This window comes from Carassius auratus, unplaced genomic scaffold (genome assembly GCF_003368295.1).
Source record: "Carassius auratus strain Wakin unplaced genomic scaffold, ASM336829v1 scaf_tig00027190, whole genome shotgun sequence".
Classification (NCBI taxonomy): Eukaryota; Metazoa; Chordata; class Actinopteri; order Cypriniformes; family Cyprinidae; genus Carassius; species Carassius auratus.
In genome coordinates, this window is record NW_020525572.1 from 52447 (window position 1) to 77400 (window position 24954).

Genomic DNA, 24954 nt, shown 5'->3' on the forward strand with positions numbered 1-24954 from the left:
ATAGGAGAACATGAAATCCAGCTGGACCAAATCCCATAATGACCTAAACAGAGCCAGAAATGTTCAAACACGGAATCAACCTATACTGTATACATCACACAATTCAGAATGTAAATATACAAAACTTCATAAAGGCTTCAATATTTTGTCTTGAGCAACCCCAGATGTTCTGTGCTGAGGTCTTATATAGACTACGGCTACTTACACGGATTCATATTATCTGTGTGACACAGCATTGGTTTAATCTCAGAAGCCTGAAAACACAAAACTGTGTTCAGGCCTGTCTCTTTCTAAATAAAATGCACTCTACAGCTGCAAATTACAAAATCAGAGAAAAGCAGCAAGACATTTTTTCTAAAGATAAGGTCAGTGGCACTAATGCTTTAAAACATGACATGTTAATGTGAAGGCTTTGAATCACTCCCTGTAGTGGCACATCTGTCAGTGTGGTTAAACCCTGACAGACTGATGGAGGCCAGAATTAGTTTTCCTGATGCCCATTTCTCATGCAGGACCCGTGAGAGACACTCCAGTCTTCATAAACGCAGACACAAAATAGTGGAAGTTAAGAGCAATATTCAGAGCAAATGATCTTTTTAAACTGGAAAGAAGTTTTGTACATCAAACTCATTTCAAAAGATCGAGAACTATTTAATTTCTTGTTATGACACATTAAAGGGTTCCTCCTAATAAACTCAATAAAACAAAAATACTAAACTAATATCCATTCCTCATTGGAAATCCACCAAAAAGATAAAGAAACTTAATTCCTTTGCACATTGAACCTGATGAACTGGGAGGGAAACAGTTTTTCCAAATAAATTTACTTTTAATATTTTTTAGGACCTTCTGTCAAACAGATGTTTTCATCCAGTAGATTAATATTCCAGAATTCCATGCAACTGCGTGCAGTTACATCATTTACTATTTAAAATCCTCTAGGGGCCAGATTGCAATAATAAGATCACACTAAATAGCAGAAGAGGATGTTTTGCGGCCCGATTGCTCTGATGGTCTGACGTTTCCAGAGGGGAGGATCCAGATGTGAACCCAGCCTCGGGAGGATTAAAACGGGATGAAATGGATTAGTTCTGGTTTGGTCACTCAGACACGACCAGACTTTTAACCAAATCTTTGTTATGTAAGAGAGAAAAAGAGAAAGCGATGGAATTTGCATGCAGTGACATTAAATTTCTTATAACATTTATTCAATATAATTATTGATGATTCATTAAGAAACGTCACCTTAAGCCCTTTTTACTCACTTAAGGTGTATTTGCTTGTAGATGAAAAGGAAAGGTTTAGTTATTCTGGCACGTTAAAAGAGCTTAAAACATTTCAGACAGTAAGAAAAATGAGCTGAGTGCGTTTTGTTTAGATATAATAGTGTGGAAAAGAAACTGTTTTGTTTTTCTTCAGCCTCTGTTAAATGATAGATGGAAATTATGGAAACTATGAATAAGCGGTGATATTCCAGAACCATGTCCAAACAAAAACAGGTGCATTAACACTGAGACACATTCACTTTTAAACAGGGCTTTTACTTGACTTGTCAGGCATTGTTAGTGGGTAGAGTAGCACCTGTGCTTTCCTAATGTTGTGTTTATTTAATTTCCCACGTTGATGGGTGTCCAGTTACCAGGAGAAAATCAGGTCTGGATTAGTGTGACCTCAGCAACACTCGCTGGGCTTTGAAAGATCTCGAATTACTTAAACAAACTGAGCACAGACCTGCAGTAAGCACAGACACTGACAGTGCACATGGAGGAAAAAACATGACATTCTGGCTACACTGAGAAATTTACCATGGAAATCATGGTACCCTGGAAAGACTATGGGCAACATCAGTTCAATTCAAATCAAACACTATTTAAATTTCAAGGCTCTAAATAAACATTCCTAAACTAAAAGTGATTATGAGGTTCTTATAATGCCAACAACAGAACAAAAAGATAGAAGACATGATAGAACAAACAAAACGTAGACAGAATAATAGATAGACAGAAAGACAGGACAGTACTGTAGATAGAGCAATCAACAGATAGAACAGAACGAGCGACAGAACAACAGATATAAATGATACAACACACAAATGATAGATAGAACAAACAATATACATAGAAAGAATGATACAATGATAGATGGAGAGATAGAACGGTCTAAATGCACTACATAACTTTTGCTCTGATTTTTGTCGCAGTTTACAGTCTGGAGGAGTTGGCATTATTTGCTGAAAGTCAGAGCCAGTCTCCAGTCAGAGTTAACAGATTTCACATAAAATCATGTAATATATGACGGGCAGAGAAGTCTGTAAGTGTGTGATCTGCTGTCATTTAGTGCATGATGCATTTTTCTGTGTATACCAGTAACCATTTACAAAGTCGACAAATATGATGTCTAACGCTTCAAAATCTGTTCATATTCTAAAAGTAGCTGGTCCATTCCAGCCTGACAAGTAAGGTTATTTCAAGTCCAGGAATGTGTATTAAAAAATTAATTGGGAGCATTTCAAAACCATGATGACTTTAAGATTATCATACCACTTGAATTTAATACCCTGTATTTAATATTCACAGATAAATATCCCAGACTGTCTGGCCAAGCACAGCACAAGGAGTCATCAACGATCACAGCTGGAAATCACAGGCTAACAAATGCAAAACAAAAATGTCAATTTCCTTTATAATTAACATCCACATAATTGGCCAGAAGCCGAAGCCATTAGCAGCTGTGTTAAGTGAGTGGTCTTATTATTTCATGAATTTGTGGCGGTCATCTTTCTCCTCTATTCCTGAGCAAAAACTTGTACAGCTGAAAACTGTAAATTACACGGACCTGTTTGAAGTTTCAGTATTACACATGTAAGGATCTTATTAGATCTCATGGTCTAGATCTCATCTTATACTGCATGTCAGTAAACACCCTTCGCTCGAGTTGGGCCTCTGAAGACTAATTTGATCTTGTTGCTTTTGTGCCAAGTGTGTGTGTGTGTTTAGGGAGGTCTAATTGTATTGCTGGTGCTCTGACGCAGAAGGCCACTTCACCTTCTCTGCTTTTATGCTTAGAAGAATCTTGATGTGGCACGAATCAAGAGCCTGAAACACATTCAGACACAAACTCTACATTTCTTCACACTGGCCCTAGATGTGGCCAGTTTTGTTTTAGTTTTTCTTGTCTTCTCTCTTTGCGCACTGTAACACCACCCACAGGTCTTTTATGAGTCGGTGTGCCTTCAGTAACCCACTAGACTGAATTTTCCCCCCCGCACTTTAACGTTCACATTAAATCACAGAAGTGCTGGTGTTTGTTTAGGTGTAACTGCTTGGAATGGGGCCTGACAGACCCAGCCAGCCAATGCAAAGATCTGCCTGTCAACATTTCAGACATGATGAGGTGATGAGAAACTGAGATTAATTCAGACTGATGCTTTAATGGGCATTAAGTTAATCTGGAAACCTATGCTCGCATGGGCACCATGTAATCCATGGGCGTTTCACAGTTAAAGTTCACATTTAAGTTGAATTTAAAGTATGCTTGTCAGTTACTTCGACATACACACTGCTGATAAAGCTGATAAACAGTGAGCAACTGTGAAACATTAAATGTAGAATGTTATAAAAACTGAATATCAATTTAATGTTATGTGAGAGGAGATGGGCGATAAAATTTAAATTAAAAGCCTTTATGTACAATGCATTACAAAGCTGTTAATAATGTACACTGTAGTGCATTATATTTTAAATTAATAATCTTAACCAAAAGTTAAAATGCACTTTACTATTTGAAGGTTTGTTTGTCACCTGTTTTAATGCGTAATACCTTCTAAAGGTGTAACATTTAACATCTAAGTACTATAATTTATTATAACAATTATTCCTGAGATCATGCAATACATAAGGCTATAAGGTGAATTACAAGCCATAATTAATGCACTAAATAAGCTTTTATAATGCATTAAGGCTTTAAGTAAAGTGTATTATATCTCACATCTCATAATTTGAACAGCTAACAAACCAAATTTTCAAGAACAGATATATTAATATTTCACAGTTTCAACTGGTATATTGGTCACATATAGGATGGAAATCAATTATTTTAAGAAACTTAAGCCCAAGAAAATCCCTGAGCAAGACTGGCAAGCTGGAAAAGTTTCAGGAAAACTCAGATATTTGAGAAATATAATCTATGTGTTGAGTTGTTGCTTTGGCAAATCTTCCTTCTTTGTCGCTCTGCCCCTTGGTCTCCCACTATTGTTTTCACATCACTCCTATTTACAATCAACAGTTCGAGAGAGGAGAGGAGCTGGCCAACTTTAGAACAGAAATCACTTACGGACAGCCAAATTTCATTCTGTGGAAGCATGCGATGACTGGATCTGTCTACTCTAATGTTAAAAAAAAATGCCTAGATGGATTCATCTATCCAATGTTTACTTTATGATATATGATCAGAAACTGCTTCATAGTCAAGAACTGGAAGTAAACACATGGGATCAGCATGGGGAATTATTTGGAAGTTGTGCAGCATACAGTCTATGAGAAATGTGAAACAGTGATCAAGTGCTACTATTCCAACAATCATCCGGAGTTTTATTTATAATATGATACCTCATATTACAGACATTTTCTTGAAGCTTATATTAAACCCCTACGCATATGATATTGCAATATTTAGGGCATCACCAAATCTTTCAAAAACAGCAGTTTAACATCATTACAGTCCGCCGCGGTTCTCAGTGTCCTTCAAATGTCAAAACCTGAGGTCTGAAAATGATATCAAGCCCCATGTGTTTTACAATAAAACCAACATTTGGGCGATCTGATCATGTTATGTAACTCACTTTATGCAATCTGTAGCACGTTCTGTTAAAAGGGGTGGGGGCACATCACATCACTTTAAAAACTTATGTATAAACTGTTCATCGATGCAGGGGTGAACCAAATGTCTGTCATGGTGCGATGGTTACTCAAGTGAGCAAAAAGAATGAAAGCACTCGCCAGAAAGTTCAAGAGAGGAGAACGGCTGTCGGAAAATACTAGTCTTATGTCTCCAAAACACTTTACCTTTTGGGAATACAGTTACAGGAAGGCATAAATTACAAAGAACAGTTACCTATGAAAAGTGCTTGGATATCTTTTTGTTCTCAGTATTTTGTCACTTATTTTTTGTATTTCTTCTTCCAAACATCATATTTGGTGGAACTTCCTACCCCTACTAAAAAACATCATGAAAAGTCACAGGATGCTTTGCAGACTTGATAAAAGTACCTTTTGTATCTTGTCTTTTTGTTACTGGTGTAAAATGTTTTTCCGGTTACGTTCACATCTTTAATTTCATCCCCCCTCCATAGTCCAATTTCAGCCAGTGCAGTTGCCTTGGGACTATAACACACTGTAAACATAATAGCCTGAATTGACTTTGGCGTTTATTATATAATTGCACTAGGTACTTCCAGGACAAGGCAATTTGTCTTGAAAGAGGATATTACTCTATAGACGTGCTGTGCATAGGTCAGCGCCTGTGACCCTCTCTGATCAAGCAGTGTTTCTGTCAGAGAATAATTCTGGATCAAATCTTTAAGCTCCTGAACCATCTAGTCACCTCAGCGTTGACCAGCCAAAGTTTGGTTAGTCTCCATGGCGCACTTTACAGTGGTCATGCATAAACCAAGGAAAATAGCAGTTGTGTAAAGAATGATAATTCAAGAACACTAGAGGGACTTATTAGTTATGCGGTCTCAAAAGCATCTGCAATACAAGAGAGTAAAAGTGTCTTCAAACTAATGATTTGCATTTTGCATTTGCACTGCAGAATTATCAGTTTTCAATCAAATGTTTAAAGCTGTCATTTTTGATGCATCTTATCAAAACACCCAACCTATTTCATATAGCACTTAACTAGAGTTGTTCCGATTCCGATACTAGTATCGGAAATATCTCCGATACCACAACAAATTCTGGCATCGGCATCGGCGAGTACATGAACCCATATACCGATCCGATACCATTTTCTTAAAAAAGACCTAGTTATGACCGCAAGCTTTGCCTAACCGCTGCACGGTTCTTCTTCGCTGCTCAAAATGCATTGAAAACACAGGAAGTTGTGCTGTGTTGCCAACAAGCAACCCCTGTTTAGAGCAGCGAAGAAGAAATGAAAACGCGTTAGCAGCCCTTATCTATATATGACTGGATCACTCATCACATTCTAAACTGCCAAAAGACAGTGAAGCCGCTACTATATTATAGATCAGTGGTTAGCAGTATGTCTCTGTAGTACCGGTAGTTACAGACTCTCGAGTATATTCAGTACCGGCAACTGCGTTCAGTCGCTTCCGTGTAAGTCAAAACGCAGGGCTCCAGACAGTAGCCGAATATATACTAGTGTCTGTGAATATTAAACTGCAAAATACTATTTAAATATTACTCCCGCAAAATCTACATCTCTGTGGGTGACTGGCACAGATGCGCGAGAGCTCGCTGTTTTGTAGTCTCTGCTGTGTGTCATGAGGACACGAACGCATAAACCGTCACTTCATGAGAATTTACCGTTTCATTTGAGAATACTGTCATATCATAAACACAGACACTCAAAGATCTTCATGGCAGCCCATTAAAATAAATGTTTGGTTTACATGAGTAAATTGACAATATATAAAGCTACTGTTGTAGCCTACAGTAATAATAATACATCTCTATAATAATAATAATTATGCCTAGATGGTTGCTTGTTTTTTACTTGTTTTTTACTTGTTAGAGATTATCTGATTAATAGATCTTTTTTTATATTCCTAGACTTATTTGTTGCAGTTTTTTTATACAGTTATATTGTAAAACTTAAATACCTTTTTTAGTTTGCGGTGTTAGATTTTTGGCTGCATTTGAAGTTCTTTTTTGCATAAGAAAATAAATAATACTGTCAAATTCATGTTAGATAATAAAAATACTGTAATAAATACAGTAGTTCACCATGTATTTGTTCATGTTTTATTGAGGGATCTGTCTGAAGCACACCATAAAACAATTCTAGCAATTTACACAGGGCTAGTAGTATATACAGCTGTATATACAGATATACACCCAGGTATCGGATCAGTACTCGGTATCGGCCGATACCCTGAGCCCAGGTATCGGAATCGGTATCGGGAAGAGAAAAAGGGTATCGGAACATCTCTACACTTAACATACTTAACATTACGGACTTAGCAGTGTCAGCTCCTGACAGTAAATGTTGGTGGGTCAGATTCTGGGTCGTTTAGCGTTGATATATGAAAAACATTTTGTAAGTTTTATATTCTAATCTCTGAACAACACATGGGGACAATATTTTGTCAGAGATGTCCTTGCGTTATCCTGTGGTTAGCTAATGTTGATTGACAGGCTCGAAGTAATGTTGCATGTATACAATGCTGTATAATAATTGCCTTAGTATTTATCACCTCCAAATGTTGATTTGAATGTTAAAAATTGTGGAGCAATTCGGGTGAAAAAAGACGATCATATGTCTATTCTCAGAATAAACAACAAAAACACAACAGAACCATGTAAAGGCTATTCATGTGAGCACATTTAAACTAAAGGATTTAACATAGTCTACTTTGTTAATTTGATCCACTGATCTGTTGCAGACACATTGCTGAAGTGGATTGATATTGTCTTGGTGGAGTGAGATTCATGTAAGGTAACGTGAAAAAAAGCAGGGCAGTCTCAAATGTGCCCCATTGGCTCTTAGAGGGCGCTGCAGTTCCCCTTTTCACCACAGATTTACGTTACAAAATTGTGCACGTGTGATGCTCGCGGTGATTTCAGCGTCTGTCATCTCACTAAATAAGGACGTAAAAAACATGAACAACATCTCCAGAACTGCTCTGAGAGTCACTTCATGAGCATTTGACCATTTGATTTGAGTAAAACAAGCATCATATTATCACATGCACAGAACCGTAAGGTATTCACAGTAACCTGTCAAAATAAAAGTCTGGTATGATTTAAAGACATTGTCCCTATTACTACTTTTAATTAATTAGACATACATTTTGATAAGTTCAATTTAATTTAACTATTAAAAGGGAGTCAAAAAAAAAAAAATTCAGAAAAATTTAAACTGAAAAAATGGAAAATTTGGAAAAAAATAAAACTGATTTCATAAGGCCCTATGAATGTTTGTGTAGCATACATCAAATCTGCCTGAATTCAATATTGTTCACTTTTCACACAGTTCTGCATTCCCAACTGAAGTGAAAATATTAAATCAGTTGCCATGCTGTCAAATCACAACACTTTTCACAGTGTAAATGTGCAGATGGTCTGACACATTGGCCAACATTCACCCCAAATAACACGATACTCACAAAACATCACTGAACAGCAAAAATAAGACTGCTCCGATAACAATTTTGGACCCAAATGGCATGAGGCGACCTTCTTCCCAATATTTAGCCCTATTTCAATATTGTGTGTGGTCCATCATATTTTAAATTCCCAACCTGAGTCACACATGTGAAAGTCACGTCTTTTGTTGTTGCACATGCTCATTGACATTAGAAATTGCAGACTTCTTTGTTGTCCTAACAACAGATGGAGGGTTCTAGAAAAGACCCCCCAAAGCACATGTGGTTGTGGTTAGATGCAGTTCTGTCTCCTTTTGGCCAGTAATCACGTGGAACAATCTCTGTCCTCATCTCCATCTCTCTCTCTCTCTCTCTCACACACACACACACACACATATATATACACGCACTCAGTAAAGAGTTTCTCTATCTGCACTATCTAAATATCTCACAATATTCCTTTTGAGCCTGGAAGCGATAAGGTTAATTAAACCAAACAAGGAAAAGATGTGCATTGTCTCAGATACACAAACACAAAGCCCTGAACAACCAAGAAGTCAGTCTGAAATCTGCAACGTCTGGCTTCAATATACAACAGGCGGAGGAAGTCAAGGTATCTTTAGAAGCATGTTAAGGAGGACTGGCACTGAATTTAACCGGTGTAATGTCTCTCACCCTGACAACCCCGGAAATTACAGAGAACATGCCCGTCCATAAGTTGTTATACAGAATCCACGTTTATAGATGTACTTTCTTTACATTATACTCTCTTAACTCGAACCATACTACACCCCTGGCCTTGGGCCAGATCAACTATAAAGAAAGGGCTTCGACTACTGGAACCCTCAACAGACCGACTATTTGCACAGTAACGGGACGTTTTTCCAGGAAAATGTCAAGTGCATGGACTGACCACTTGGGCCGCTTCATAAACAGTGACACGTTTACCGCCGAAGGACATGAATGAATGAATGATGGGATGAATGACTTAACACATCCCTCGTTTCTGAAAAATCGATCCTTGAGGTACTGACCTCTGGAAAGAGGTTTACAAAAACACCAAATCAGGACAAAGAGGTGTTGCTTGGAAACAAATGATTCAGTTAAGTGGAAAACATATTATATAAGTCAACAAGGCGATTTTAACGATAGCTGCGGTTAAAGTATTCTCAGACAAAGGTTTTTTTTTTCTTTCACATCCAATTTGTTGGAGAGTGAAAGGCTTAGGGGGTATCAAATGACCAAGTTTTTCCCTGTGATTTAGCAAGAAAACAGAGCGGGTACAATTTGCATGTCTTGAACTGAAAGCAGTGTGACTAAATGACTTTAACATTAAGTATGACCACCCATTTGACTGACAAATATATGTTAAAATTCAGAAGCACAAAATACTATAATAATGGTACAATGTCAAAATGCAATAAAAAAAGAGGTCTGGCATCCAAATGCTTGAGTATCCAGCTGACTGAAAAATCACTGGCACTGTAGCACTTAAACAGTCCAGAACATTTCCTTTTACTAATTAAAATCCTAGCAGAATGATAAATTATCATCTCTTCTCCTAATGGGATAGTAAATTAATAGTTAAATGACCACTAATTGGTATCTAAAGCAAGACAGCAAAACAGAAATGTAATGTTCTGCCAGTAAAATATACATTAAAAAAATCCCAAAACAGACTAAAGGAGGAAAAAACAGAGACTGCGGTTTTGCTGAACTAAGTACAATTTCCTATGCAAACCTTAAGCCACATAAACCGTTTCTTGACAATCCATGGTTCACTTCATTATCCACTACACATCAGTCATGCAGTTTAACACATTTATATGTCTTTCCATAAAAACGAAGAATTAAAATAAACACAATTTAGCCATGCTTGGAATTTATAGTTTTGCTGGGAAAAGGCTTAAAATCAAACAGATCCTGCATGATGTATATTCTCCCAGGACCAAAATGAACCAAATTCATTAATTTTTAAAGGAAAATTTAGTTTTAAAAGGTACAAAATAAATAAAACTACAGCTACTATAAAAACATTTTTTTTTTGGAAGAATACAAATCAGAATAGAAAATACTATTTCAGTCTGTCTACAGTACTTCAAAATTTAACACTTAACTTAGTGTTATTAGCAATTTCTTTGCAATTATTTGTGAAATCTTTAGCAATTTCTGAGTAAAATTTGTTTCTACACCAACTCAAAATTAATGATACAAAAAACACTTATTTGCAAATTTTCGCTTAGAATGTTTAGAATTTATAAAGAAAGGTCAGTTCCACAACAATATGGTGGAAAATTAATAATACCATCCATACTGTACAGCATAATAATAATAATAATAATAATAATACACAGAATTTTTACAGCTCAAGTTTTACATTTTAATGCTTCTAATTCAAGTATGGAAACCAAATTTGTACACACAGGGGTCATGTTGATGCAAAATGTAGTGCCGCTCTTGTATTCCCCCTTTAAATAATCATTAATTTAGGCCCATAGTAGTAATTCCATTTGAACACACTTAACAGGTTAAAGGCATGGGTGTACACACACACACACACACACACACACACACCCCATGTTGACACAGTACAAAGCCCTATACATCATCAACCTGTGTCTCGACCATCCTGCTTTAATTCAGGCCAATGCTAACATCTGTTTCTCTTTAGGAAGCCAAATCCTCAGTAGTCTGCATTCAAACTACTGGCACCTATTAAACAACACATAACCCCCCTGAAACCATGGCAGGCGCAAATGAATATTGTCAAAATTATGCTTGAGTGTAAGGCTGGGCGATATCACAATATATATTGGATGGATGGAATGAAAAGTCTTTTGTTTCATGTTATGCTCTTATCGTTTATTTTGTGGTGCCACAAAATACATTGTTTACGGCAATACTTTTTCATAATTTGAATGACGGCAGTCGTACATGCATTACACGAGGATGCACGCGCGCTCGCGTCACATTGCTGTGTGCGTGGTCACAAAACGTAATGTTTGCAAGCACTGCAGTTTAAAACAACTGATTTTAGGCCGTTGAAACAAACAACTGAGCTATATGTGCACGCTGTCTGTGTTTAAGCCGTGCATCAGCTGCTAATAGAGCCTGTGAGCATTTTTGACGCTTTATTGGCTTTGAATGATTGAATAAACACTTATATGCGTTCAAATGCAAGTATCCTCATAAACACAGTCATTTAGGTCTTAAAGGAATGTAAACAGTTGCGAGAGAAAGCGCATATGTAACAGTAGATTGGCTCCGGACTTCTGTCTTAAAGGGGAAGCTGTCCAATATTCGTCCTTTCTGCCATTCATATAAACAACAGTGAGAGAAACTCTCCCACTGCTCTTGACTAAAGAAGAAGAAGAAGAAGAAGAAATTAAATAAATAAATAATAATAATAATACTAATAATTATGCGTATGTATAGATAGATAGATAGATAGAACTTACACAGTGAAGACTAATTCATTTACACAATGCATTTCTTATAGCTTTTATCCTATTGCTTGTTATTAATTTATTTTTCTTATTTCATCACAGACTTTTTTTTTAATAATTATTATTTTCTTGCATTAGTCTGATATCAACAATGGTGACAAGGATTATGAAAATTGTATGGTATCAAATATCCTTATATCATTAAAAAAAGCATATTAAAAGAAAAAATAACTACATCAAGATATATATCACGATATCATATCGTGAAATAAGATTTTGGTCTTAGCGCACCCCTACTTGAGTGTGTGACAAAGACAGAGTGACAGCACTATTTTTCATGCATTTGGAAAGAGCTAAGAGTTCGTCAGTACTGCAGGGACTGAAGCAGTTAGATTTTCAGTGGGCTATTTTCAGTGATGACTAAACTCATTCTCACACGGGGGTCTGTTGTCGTAGCAAGGTCAAATGTGACATGAGTCATGGTGAAAAGGTTAATACATGTGCTCTTACATTGAGCTGTGGAGATCAAATGCATAACAATTTACCAGTCAAAAATTCCAAATACAGTCTTATTAAATTAGTATTCATAGATATTTCTATGCAACAATTGCATAGACTTTTTGCTATTCTTTTTATATAAAAGCATTATAGATAGCATTTAAAACATTAAACTATCTACGCACACTTCCATTCAAGAGTTTGTATTTGTAAACTCCTCAAAAGTGACAGTAAAGATGTAAGTTTACAAAATATTTATGTTAAATAAACACCGTTCTTTTGAAAAAATGTATTCAAAGCATCATGAAAAAAAATATTTCCACAAGAATACTGAGAAGCACAACTGTTATCAACATTTATAATAATAATAATAATAATAATAATAATAATAATATATATTTTTTCGAGCACAAAATTAACATTAAAATGATTTCTGAAGGATGATGTGGCACTGAAACCTGGAGTAATGATCAAATAAGTGCAGCCTTGGTGAAAATATTTCTTTAAAAAAAACAACAACAAAAAAACAACAACAAATAAACACTTTAAACAATACTTATTTTAAATCATTATAAACCCTTTACAACTATTTGTACAGTTACAGTTTACTATTTAAATAGTATAATAGTTATATCTGAAGTAAATGTTTCAACTAATTGCATTCAATGCCATCACATTTATGCCACTGATTAAATACAATAATGTTAATGTAATAATTCCATTAATTCATTCAATATTCTATGAACCTACAGTAAGATCTTGAGTTAGTTTTTAATATGAAATATTCACCAGATTTTATACACAATGCCCTGATTACTATTCCGATCACATTGCCTGCATGGTCCCATTCTTTCCTTCTTCCTCTCATTTCCTGTACACTCGCTAATAAACGTTGAAAAATAAAAGAAACAATCATCAATTATATGCTAAAGATCTGTTTACAACTCACAAACAAAGTGATTTTCAGGTAAATGGTTAATTAACACACAAAGCACTGTGCAACATACACAATGAAGATGATGCCAAGTAATTAATCACTATTTTTACTAAGTTAGAAGTATAGCTTTTCCAAGCGGTGCACAAATGTTTGGTAAAACAGGACAATTCTGTCACACTTTTACAAGTGAGCTGAACATGAACAAACAAACTTATCATAGCATTGTGCAAATGAAACTAGTTTATAGAAACATATGCCATTCATAACAGCAAATAATGAGCAATAAACAAATCACCTAAGACTTCACCCATGATTGACAGAAGCTTGGAACTTTGCTGCAAACATGCAGACAGGATGAGTGGACCTCCGCCAAGCCAAAACCTTGAGGCTAATCCACAGCAAAGAGAGACGTGGATCAAACTCTTACATTTTTTGGCAAGTATGTCAACATTATTGTTTAGCTACCAACATGCTCAGTCACATTCTATTTGACCTGATTGCTAAAACACATGAATTACAAGACGTCTCAGTGCCCATCTAACAGGTCTGGACAGCTAGTAATACTGTAAGTCTGGCACAAAATAAAATAATGCTAACACCCATTTGCACAGATTTTGTGTCAGATTACTTCATCTTTAATTATACACAGCTCATCACATGTGATGTCTGCCTTTATCAAAGCAAACATGAAACATTATTAATATAAATTCTAGGTAGGTAGATTCTAAATTCTTGAAAAAATAAAAATAATCATAGCCCCAAAACAAAGATGCAAAGAGAGATAATTATCCAAGCCTAAATTTGGATAAAGGTCTGTTTATTTTGAGTTATTCTATGTTGGTAGTTTTTGTAGTACTGAAACCTGATCGCTGAAGAAGAAACCAAGGGGAACGGGAGAACTTAACAAGGATCACAAAGTTCATTACTATCAATTTGATAAAACAACCGTCGCAAACAAATTTAACTATGGCAACTAGGCTACATTCAATGTAATGAACAATATCAAATCAGAAAAGAAAAGAAAAGAGAAAGATTATATTTGTTGACAATCTTTCAATTTTTAGGATAATTCTCATCACCAAAAGAAATGCAACTAGTAAATGAAAAACTGAAAGTAAAATCCAACTCTGGACCATGTTCAGCATTAAAATAGATAATGGTTTGACTAATTTTAATTATTACTCATCATTTTGCTTGTTCTGCATTTGTGTCCAAATAAAATAGTTCATCATTTGAATGTGTGCCAGGATTTCAGTACTGTAAACTGGGTTGATCTACCTTAAGAAAAGTAACATGATTGACAGTTTTAGATATTTCTAAAACTGCCGTAACAAGGTTGACCATGTAAATCAATCAATTCTGATAAATGTAAAATATAAAATCAGTTAAAGTGATAATCTTACTTGTCCTTCCAGTTACTTTCATCAAATAAACAAATATTTATTTATTTGTTTAAATTTTATTTATATGAATATAAATTATATTCGTAGAATTATATTTGCATTTACAAAAGGCCTATAATTCACTTAAAATTCTATAGAATATGTGTCATATTTACACACCACTAAGGGACACAAAAGGCTTGTGGTTTCATAGAATGATTTATGAACCTTGCAGAGAGCACTTCACAAATGAATTACAGTCTAACAGAATGACATTTTACTGTAATTCACTTCAGTGGCATAGTGCATTGCCCTGGCACATAATGCCACAAAGAGGAACGATTCTTAAAGCTTGGCACTAATACACAGAGACAATCAGGAAAGGACAACCCACACAGAGCTTTCAAGACAAAAAAGCAATTCAAAGCCATCCAAAAATTGTACTGAGTCCTTTGTACTAATAAACAACAGAACTAAATATTTAATGCATTATGTAAAAGTAAAATGCAAGTTCACTTGACCTGGTGAGACCAGAAGGACATCAGGAAAATGAACAGGAAACTGCACATCTTGCTTAGATTGTTGCATGAATACATCTATAAATACCACAAACTTCCAAACGTGGCATAAAACACAGTACCTAGGCCTATAAAAACGTCATTTTTTCCCTTTAGTACACACTGAGGAATCCACAAACACAAAGAAGTGAAATGAACTGAATCAAATAATTTCATATTGAACTCAGAACTGGTTTATTACAAAAAGTCACGCAACGGTATAATACTGCAAATAAAATAAAGACTGCCTATAGCTTTGGTTTATGGCTGCCTCTGAGAACGAGAAGAATTCTCACCAAGCTTGCTCATGGTGATATATGAGACTTAACAGATATACATGACATTTATAGCGCTTATTTGCCAATGCTCTGGCATATCACAAGATATCCTGCTGTGATACTCCTATACCAGTGTACTCCGTTACATATCATGAGCCTAGGAAGAAAGCCAGCACTATCCGCTGGTTGAGATTTAAGACCGCTCTATACATTGAATATTAAACCCATTAATTTGGGTTTGTTTAGAGCCACCCTTCAAATGTTATATTCATCCAAACTCTCTAATCGCAAAACTGTTCACACTGGCTTTGCCTCAGGCTCTTTCTAGTTGGAAAACACAAGTAATTAAATTTAGAGAACATCAGTCAATGCCTCAGTGTCTCAAATAATCACTGCTTGACATCATCTGAAATGAGCTGATTAACATGGCAAAGAATGTGTTATGCAGAAATGTAGTTTTTAATTTACAATGTGTCAATAAATCCAGTAGATATTTCTAGATAAAAGCAAATTATATCTTCCTATCCTTCATAACTTTAACAACGTGCTTTGTTAACATGGTTAACTCAATAAAAATGGCTTTGGGGAGAGAAAAGAATATATAATTTTTCTGTTTCTCAAAACAATGGAGAAATTATTGAAGACCATCCAAAATAAATGACAAGGAAAATGTCACTTATTTACAGCTCTGTCAAAAGGCACTTAGAATCTTTACAGCCTTGAAAGTGCAAGGAAAATAAGTTCATGCAGAAAGCAAGCTGCAACATATGGTTTCACAATCCGCAGCTTATGCAATGTTTTTATCATAGAACAAAAAGTTTATTAACAGTTTCCTTCTCTTTTGATTGGCCATCATTTACATACAGCTGAAGACCTCTAACATAAACGTCAAGTTGCTATGGTGACAAAGTTTTTTAGTTAACTGCATCTGCTCTAAATTGTTCTCAAAATGACTGACATGAGAACAATAAGAAAGCCACATTCATCGCAGGCAGATATCAATCTACACTAGGACTGTAGCTATCGAATATTTTAGTAATCGAGTATTCTACCAAATATTCCATCGATTAATCGGATAAAATGCGTTTTTGCTTAATTAAAGTGCAATATTAATTATGCAAGATAAAATAAGACTCCTGGGTCTCTTAAAGTGAAGAACTAAGTTTCCTTTTTTTCCTCACACGCTTCAGTGTGTGTGATAAAGGAAGACGCGCTTCTGCTCCATTCATTAACAGAGACACGCAGAACATGCAGGATTCTTATTTAAACAGATTGTACTGGCTTAATATTTACAGATATTATTCCATGTAATGATTTGATGTAAGCGCAATGATCTATTTTTGATTAATTCAAAATTTTGCAAATTCCATGCCATTCCGCGCTACACTGTAAATTCAGTTTTTATGACTGGATTCCGTGATTCCATCCGCGTTTCCTGCATCATGGAAATCATAGGGCCCTAGTTGTGGTATGCCAAGTCTCTATCTTACAATGGACACACGCCACGACGTTCTCTTTACGTTTGCCTGCGCCCTCAAATCAAAACACTGCTGACTCCTTGCAGTATGAGACTTCGGACTCAGCGCTTGTGTCTCCTTCCGTTTTGTGGGTGACGTAAACGCGTTGTCACATTAAAAAAATAAATTGCGAACGAACCTGACGTTAGATTTAAAATAAATTAAAAGAGGCTTTGAGGCAGAGGAATTTGCCTCAATAATTTTTAGTAATCGAGTTACTCGAGGAATCGTTTCAGCCCTAATCTAGACCCAATGCAATAGCTTACTGGTGGATCAAAAACCCTGTCAAGATGGAAATCATCATGGCTTACATTAAAATTTCATTAAAGATTTCTGCATTTAAGACTGATGCTACATTGTTTCTCTTGTGTGTTATGTGGTAGGGTACAGACAGTGCTAGCCCTGATAAAGAATTAGCTCATGAATATTTAAAGGATAGTTCACCCAAACCACATGTATGAGTTTCTTTCTTGTTTGGGAAACAAAAGAAGATTTTTTGAAGAATGTTCTTAACCTAACAGTGGCTGGTAGCCATTGACTTACAAGACATAATGCAAGACATTTAGAGTTCCAACCTGCCTTAAAATAATTTTAGATTTTAATAAGCCAAAATTGCAGCTGTACCACAGTAGATGTATATCAGCAATGGGAACACATTTGTTTGCATTTTGATTTGTGATTTCACTGGAACAGACAGTGAACCACACAAAAGCAAAAGGGTAGAGCACACAGCTGTGTGTGGTAGAAAACATCTCTCTACGCCACCTGTGACAAATGCAACAATAACACAGCAAACGAGTTACAAAATTCCAGCAGACTGCCACACTTTGCTAAAAATACAAACAAAATGCAAAAGTGTAAGAACCAGATACGTCAAAGACCCCACCGTCCCTTCTTTAAATGACGATAAAAACAGAGGTGTGATAACTTTGGGAAGGATAGCAGGAAATAGTGATGCACCATCAGCAAATGAGAACGAGAGCAAGACCAGAGATCCAAGGCAATTCATACATCACTGAGGAATGCAACACAACAAAAACAACACGTCCTCTCCCCCGAACGCCTGCCAAGATATCCCAAACAGCACTACAGACTCCCTCTTGCTCAACTGTTCTCTCAGATGGTGCCAAAAATAAGTCTTCATTTTCAGTCAACGACTGGAAAAAATGGTCCTTAAATGACAAGATTCCCAAGTCTGTCTGATGTCTAGATGGAGAGAGATACATTTTACATTCACTTTAGCCGAGAGGTTTCTCAATGAGCTGAGGCATTGACTTATTTATTCTCAATGACTGGCAGAACCTAAGCAGGGAAGGCTCTGCCAACTGGCAATGTCTCTGGGGGTTGAGATTCACCAGTTATACATGCAACTCATCCCAGAACAAGAAAAGTGCTTGTGAACAGTGTCATAAGTAGGTGCTCCATGACTAGACAATTAGTTATGTATTACATGACTTCAGTTGCACTTGTTCTCTTCACTAAGTACATAAGTGAACTGTGACTTAAGTGCTGTGGATATCAGAGATTGAGATATATTTGGGATAGGTAAAATACACCATTTGTATAAGTGTATAATCACTCATAATATCAATTTACTCCACAATCAAAAGCATATAACAATTGTGTTACTAATATAAAGGGAATAATAGCTGACTGATCATGGGATTTCAATATGGGGCAACTCACTTACTGTAAACAAAAACTTAATTTTTTGACAACTAAAGGGACTGTACGCTTTATATTATGCAAATACACAGTGTACAAAAAAAAGTTATACATTAATTCTAGCATTCAAGTTTGAGTATTTATTAAGGATGCATTAATTTGATCAAAATCAGTAATTACATTTATAATGTTACAAAAGATTTTTTTTATGTCAAATAAATTCTGTTGTCTTATTATCAAAGAAATTTTTTTTTCACAGATACTACAAAAATATTAAGCAGACTAATGGCTACAGAAAATTCAATGATTCGCCAAAGGAATAAAATTACTTTTTAAAAATATTAAAATATTAAAAATATTATTATCCATTATTTTTTATTGTAACAATAATAATAATAATAATAATAACAATAATAATAATAACAATAATAATAATAATAATAATAATAATAATAATAATAATAATAATAATAATAATAATAATAATAATAATAATAATAATAATAATGCACAATATTATTGTTAACCTAACATTAGGTTTTTATAAACTAAGAAATTAGGTAATGGGAACTGGTCAGACAGCAACAGGGTTTACTGAATTCACTACATCAGGCCCCAATTATTCAGGTTGTTGCCCTTTGACCTTCTAATTGTGTGAGCAAACTATTACTGGCCTAACCATGAATCTTTATAATTTTGACTAGTGAGACAAAACAGACCACCATTGCTTAATTACAGCAAGAATTTGGCAATTAATAGCAAAATTACGTAAACCTGCTGTCTGGAAATTAAGTGAACATAAGAGAGAGGGATGGGCATCACGGTATGTATATTATTATCGAGTAGCTGTTTATTAAGCCATTCAGTTTCCCTCCAAGCTAATTTTGGAGCCATTCATAGCAATTTATATGATTTTTTTGATCTACTTTACAGATCATATCATAACATTTCATTCTAGTCATAAAATCACATGAGCAAATATGTCTGAAGTTGACGTAATTTGCTTAGTTGTTAATAGGCCATTACAATTTCCACCTTGGATGATTTCTTCAAGACTGATATTTTGAAGAAAGTTCACAAACACATCTGAATTTATAGCTTACAGCTGTGTACACACAGAAACACAGCATCACCAACCAGACCTGCGTTTGAAAGAAACAGAATCCATGACAAGATGTGGAAAACAAAGAGAGAAAAATATAAAAGGAAAGTGCTAAAAAACAAATGCCTTTTCCCACTGCCACTACTTTCATCAGAATTATCACAGAATCCATCAGGGACTTGTGTAAATTCCAGAGGCTGTTGGGTAACACATTCAGTTTTCTCCATGCTTTGACTAGCTTGGCTCAACTGATCCCAAATAAACTTTGGCTGTGTCCCAACTGGAATCAGTCACTCGATCTAGCACGTTCTGAGCTGGCTAAAAATGTTCTTCAGTGGACATTCATTAACTTTTTTGGTTTTTGGAGAGGACAATGAGGGTCATCTCTGTCATAAATAGCGGCCGGTTAAAAAGCTTATAAATCAGATTTAGTGGTGTTGACTTGGTGGTCAGTGGTCCATTTGATTTAAGCATCTACAGAACTCATGACTCACTTGTGCTTTAAAAACATACACATTCAGATGGAATCACAGCCCATGCTTGAAATAATTGTGGCTATAAAACACCCCATATTACTGAGACTATAACCAGAGCTTTGTATGAGGAAACAAGAAGGAATTTGTACGATATTCAAAAAAACAATACAACAAACAAAAGACACTGACCACTGTTTGATCTACTGCCATTGATTCCCACAGTCATCGTAAAGACACAACAGAGAACAATGCAAAAGATTTCGGTCACACTTTATTTTAGGGTCCAGTTCACACTATTAACTAACTATTAACTATAACTTTTGCCTCAATTAACTCCTTATTTGATGCTTACTTATAGTTTATAAGGTAGTTCTTAAGTTTAGGAAACTGGGTAGGATTATGGATGTCATGCATTATATGTACTTTATAAGCACTAATAAACAGCCAATATGTTAATTATAGACATGCTAATAAGCAGCTAGTTATCAGTGTGAATTGGACCCCATACTAAAGTGTTACCAAGATTTCCTGTTACAGTAAAATCATCCTTTTCGTTTCATGGGTCAACAATGCCAAGAACCGATTCCCTGGAATTTCACGAGCTGGTGGTCAAAACGTTTGTTTGACAGCATTTGGCCTGATGAGCACTTTGAGCTGATTGATGAAGACTTTCACTGATTCAAACCATCTGGTCAGCTTAACCAAGGAGGGCATTAATCACTATAAAAATGCATAATATTTCTGCTTAAGTCATACAATTAAATGTACTGGAATCCTGAAGGGCAGATGCTCTGAGAGTGATTTGCATCAATTACTTCCAGCTTGTGTCTATTGAATATGAAAAGATCGGACAAACCCTTCATGAAATATCATTGGAAATAAATCATGCTTAAATATTTTTGCAATTAAGTAGCAGACATATTACATCTTCAGGCTGCGCATGTGTTGCCTTTAAATAAAATTTGTTCCACATTTCGTAAGTGTTAATCTAGAAGACAGGGTTCAAGCTCATAAAAATGGTTTAGGTAAACTGTTTCTGATTAAATATGAACACTGGCAAAGTCTAAATCACTTAAAAGTTATGGATTTTTAAAAATCCAAACACAACTGCAAATAGCCTTGCACAATTCTAACTTTTTTAAATTGCTATTGTGAGTTTACGTCTCGCAATGCAAGCTATAATCTTTCAATTCTGGCTTTTTCCCTCAGGATTTACATCTGACAATTCAAATGTTTTCCCCACAATGGATTTAAAGAAAATCAAAAAAGGTAATTATGATTTTCTTATCTGATAATTTATCTGAACATCTTGCAAAGTCAGAGTTTTCTTCAGAATATCTTCAGAGTCAGCTTCAATTATTTTCTCCAGAGTACAGTCCTCCGACTAAAGGAAAAAAAAGGAAATCCTTGCCTCATGGTGAGACATTTGAAGCAAAAAAAAAAAAAAAAAAAAATTCTAGACATCACACTGAAGAACAATGTTTTATCATAACTATGAATTTCAACTTCTGGTTATTCCACAGAGTATGTTATCGGGCTACTGTTTGTCCATACAATGAATTTTCGGTTAGAAGAGATGATAGAAGTATTTTGGAAAACCTTTGTCCTCCAGCTTTAAGTCCCACATCTCATAGTACTTCAACAATCAATCCTGGAGCTGTTCAGTGGTAGGTAACCAGCACCCTTGTGAAGCCATGCTACAGGTTTCAGTTTACCGTGCTTATGCCAGACACATCTGCATTTGCTCAAAGGAGCTTTAAGACATGTCTGGGTTGAAAAACCCAATTTGATCTCGTTTCTTTTAATAGACACTTCTGGAAATAAACTCCCTTGATACCAGTGGACATTAAAGATGAACTAGAGGGACAAGAAAGACATACGACTGGACTCTAGAGACTTCCCAGTTTTTGTAAAGCTTCAGCCAATAATCAAAAAGCTTTCTTCTGGCGAAGAACAAGTGCTTGTGGTCAGATGAACTTCATGTTTAAGTTCATGGCTGGTTTTCAGTCCTAGAGGAGTTAGTGAGAGGAAAACAAATGTGAGGTTTATATGATATGGCCTTTGTATGTTTGATTCCCTTTGCCTTTTGGCCTGGAATGCTTCAAGAGTGTAGAAACAGGCCTGAAACCACCAGAAATATTTGGAAGGACAACCAAGAACCAATTTCTCCAGAAACACCTTCAGTATGTTCTGGGAAACAATACATCTATTAATCCAAACCACAGTACTAATGGGAAGTTCATTTAAAATAAAGACCTATAAATAAATTCTATGGCATAGTATCAACAACTGCAAAGCAGACTTTCAGAATACACTTCTTTCCTTTTTTAAAGTTATTTTATTAAATTATATTAACTTATAAAATAAGATAAATAAAATATTAAAATAAAATAAAAAATAGAAAAATTGTGGGTTGTTTTCATAAAGGATTGCAATTAATTTGATTTGCAACAACTGACTGCCCTTTTTCGGATACAAAAGTTATCCATTAGCCACATTCATAGATATTTTCTGCCAATATTTTAAGCCAATAAGAGCTATAAAATGAACACTCGATCAAAGGCAGAAGAATTTAGCGCTACATCCTTGGCCAGTTTTGCAAGAAAATGTCACATTGTGATGCATGAAAGTTCTCCTCTGTTTGACATTATGATATATTATTCAAGAGACAAACCCTGGCTTACAGGCAGGTTTCTAGCACAAGAACAGATGCACAGATCATCAGATCAGATCAGAAGCATCAACTAAACAAATCACAGACAAATATTTCCTCATCACATCATGAGTTTGAGAGCTGCCAAGCCACAAACGAAAAGAGGTGTGGTGGCTTAACTGCGCCTGTTAATTTACAATGAGCTCATATCAAATCTGCGTCATTTTAGTGACCTGCAAATGAGCAAATAATGGCAAGCCTGCTCACATGAGACCCAGTGTGCAAATACTCTCCATGCACGCTTGAGAGACTCAGGGACTCCACAGGTCACCAGTGTTGGTGCACCACACACGCCAAGAATTTACAAGGACAGGCTTAACGGCAATTTTGGCAAGTCTTTCAAAGCATCGCACATCAACGCCTGCTGAAATAAAAATCCTGTAGTAGCTTGTGCTTTAACTTGCTACTTCCAGCATGAGGGTGGAATGAAATGCACGAAAGGGTGACAACTAAGAAATAATGCAAAACAGAGAAAAATTCCTTAATCTAATAGAATTAATCTTAATTCTGTCCTACATAAAAATAAAAATAAAATTCATTCCTAAAATGAAAACGGTCTTCCATGGACAAAAAGAGAAATGTTGAAACAAAAAAGGAGTCCAGTGACTCAACCCGTATCCTTGTTAACTTGGATGGCAAGTACATTCATAAAAACTTCTCGTTTTGTGTTAAACATAGGAAAGTCAGATGGTATTGAGGACATGTCAAGTTACCACGGTAAAGCTGAGGAGTCTAGGTCTGCTTTGCATCGGGAGCCAGCTTAAAGTTCCAGCATCATAATGGACACAGGATTATTTTACATGCCCATGCACTTAACACAATGGGAACATAAACAGCACTCTCAAGGAAACACTTAATCAAAAGATAATCTGATAAAATGATAATCTACATAAAAATATGAGTTTCATATATATGTCACGTATATATCATGATGACTGAGTCAACAAATCAGTCATTTACAATTTAAAAATGTGGCACTCATTTTCTTTCGTTCCTCCATTGCCACATCAGAAATGCATAAAGCACAGCTAGTCTGTGTGTGTGTGTGTGTGTGTTGCTAGTGATGTAGAATACCATGGTACATTAAAAACGGGCTGCCTTCAAAAATAAAGTCAGTGGTACCATTTCAAACTCAAATCATAAAACAACTAACCATATTTCTTAGCAGCTTACCTGCAAAATAATTTTCAGAAAAACTTCGGGCAAAACATCGCATAAAAATGTAAAATAATCATGATAGACATAAGATAGACAAACAGGACACTTTATTTGTCCCATATGGGAATTCAGCCCGCTTCAATAAATACAAAATGTTCACATTACGTACATACATTAGAAGAGACAACATATATACATAACCACGCACAAGAACTTACACAATGCTAAGAAGGAGAAGTAAACAGTCCCTTACCTGTAGCATGTGGTCACCTCTCCTGTGGATTTTACGCACGGGTATTTCGTCGTTGCGATTTTGTTCTCTGAACACACTTCTCTGTAAGACAAAGGAGCCGTCAGCTGTTTCTTTTCACGTAAACAAATCTGCCTCATGCGTAAGAATTAAACTTTCAGTCTTCTGAGCTCGTGTAAAGAGCGAGCTGACAGCACGCGCACTGCACGGACACTTTACCTGTCCACATCCTCCTTCTCCTCTCGGAAAGTCCACGGCGTTCCCGAGGAGAACAGTATCACCACCACAGCAAGTCTGAGAGGATTTCCTCTGCCCGTGTAGCTCATTTCAGACACTCTGAGGTGCTAAAAAAGATACTCCTCCGTTTAAACTCGGCGTCTTGGAGTTCAGCGTTTCTTTGAGGAATTGAGAGAGTATTGATTGGTTACCTCCTGCGAAGCTCCACGCGCAGATTCCCAGCGGCCCCTCCCACTTGATAAACTTCCATAGGTTCAGAAAAGCAAGTTATGAATTTAATATTTAATAACTGCAACAGGTAGCCTAACATTAAAAACATTATTGTGGAGGAATCCTTATGATGTGGGATTTTAGATAAATATTATTTAATATTAATATTAAATACTATTATTATAATAGGCTACGTAAAATA

The 24954-nt window shown here is 35.7% G+C and overlaps 1 protein-coding gene across 1 annotated transcript in view; it reads right to left on the reverse strand.

Moving 5' to 3' along the window:
• Positions 1 to 24745, reverse strand: part of LOC113079111 (collagen and calcium-binding EGF domain-containing protein 1-like) — a 46047-nt gene extending 21302 nt beyond the window's left edge. Inside the window, exons 1-2 of the mRNA XM_026251312.1 lie at positions 24525 to 24745; positions 24309 to 24389 (exon numbers count right to left, since the gene is read on the reverse strand). Of these exons, the coding sequence (XP_026107097.1) occupies positions 24309 to 24389; positions 24525 to 24631 (188 nt within the window). The 5' untranslated portion in view covers positions 24632 to 24745. The remainder of the gene's footprint in view (positions 1 to 24308; positions 24390 to 24524) is intronic.
• Between the last annotated feature and the right edge of the window lie 209 nt (positions 24746 to 24954).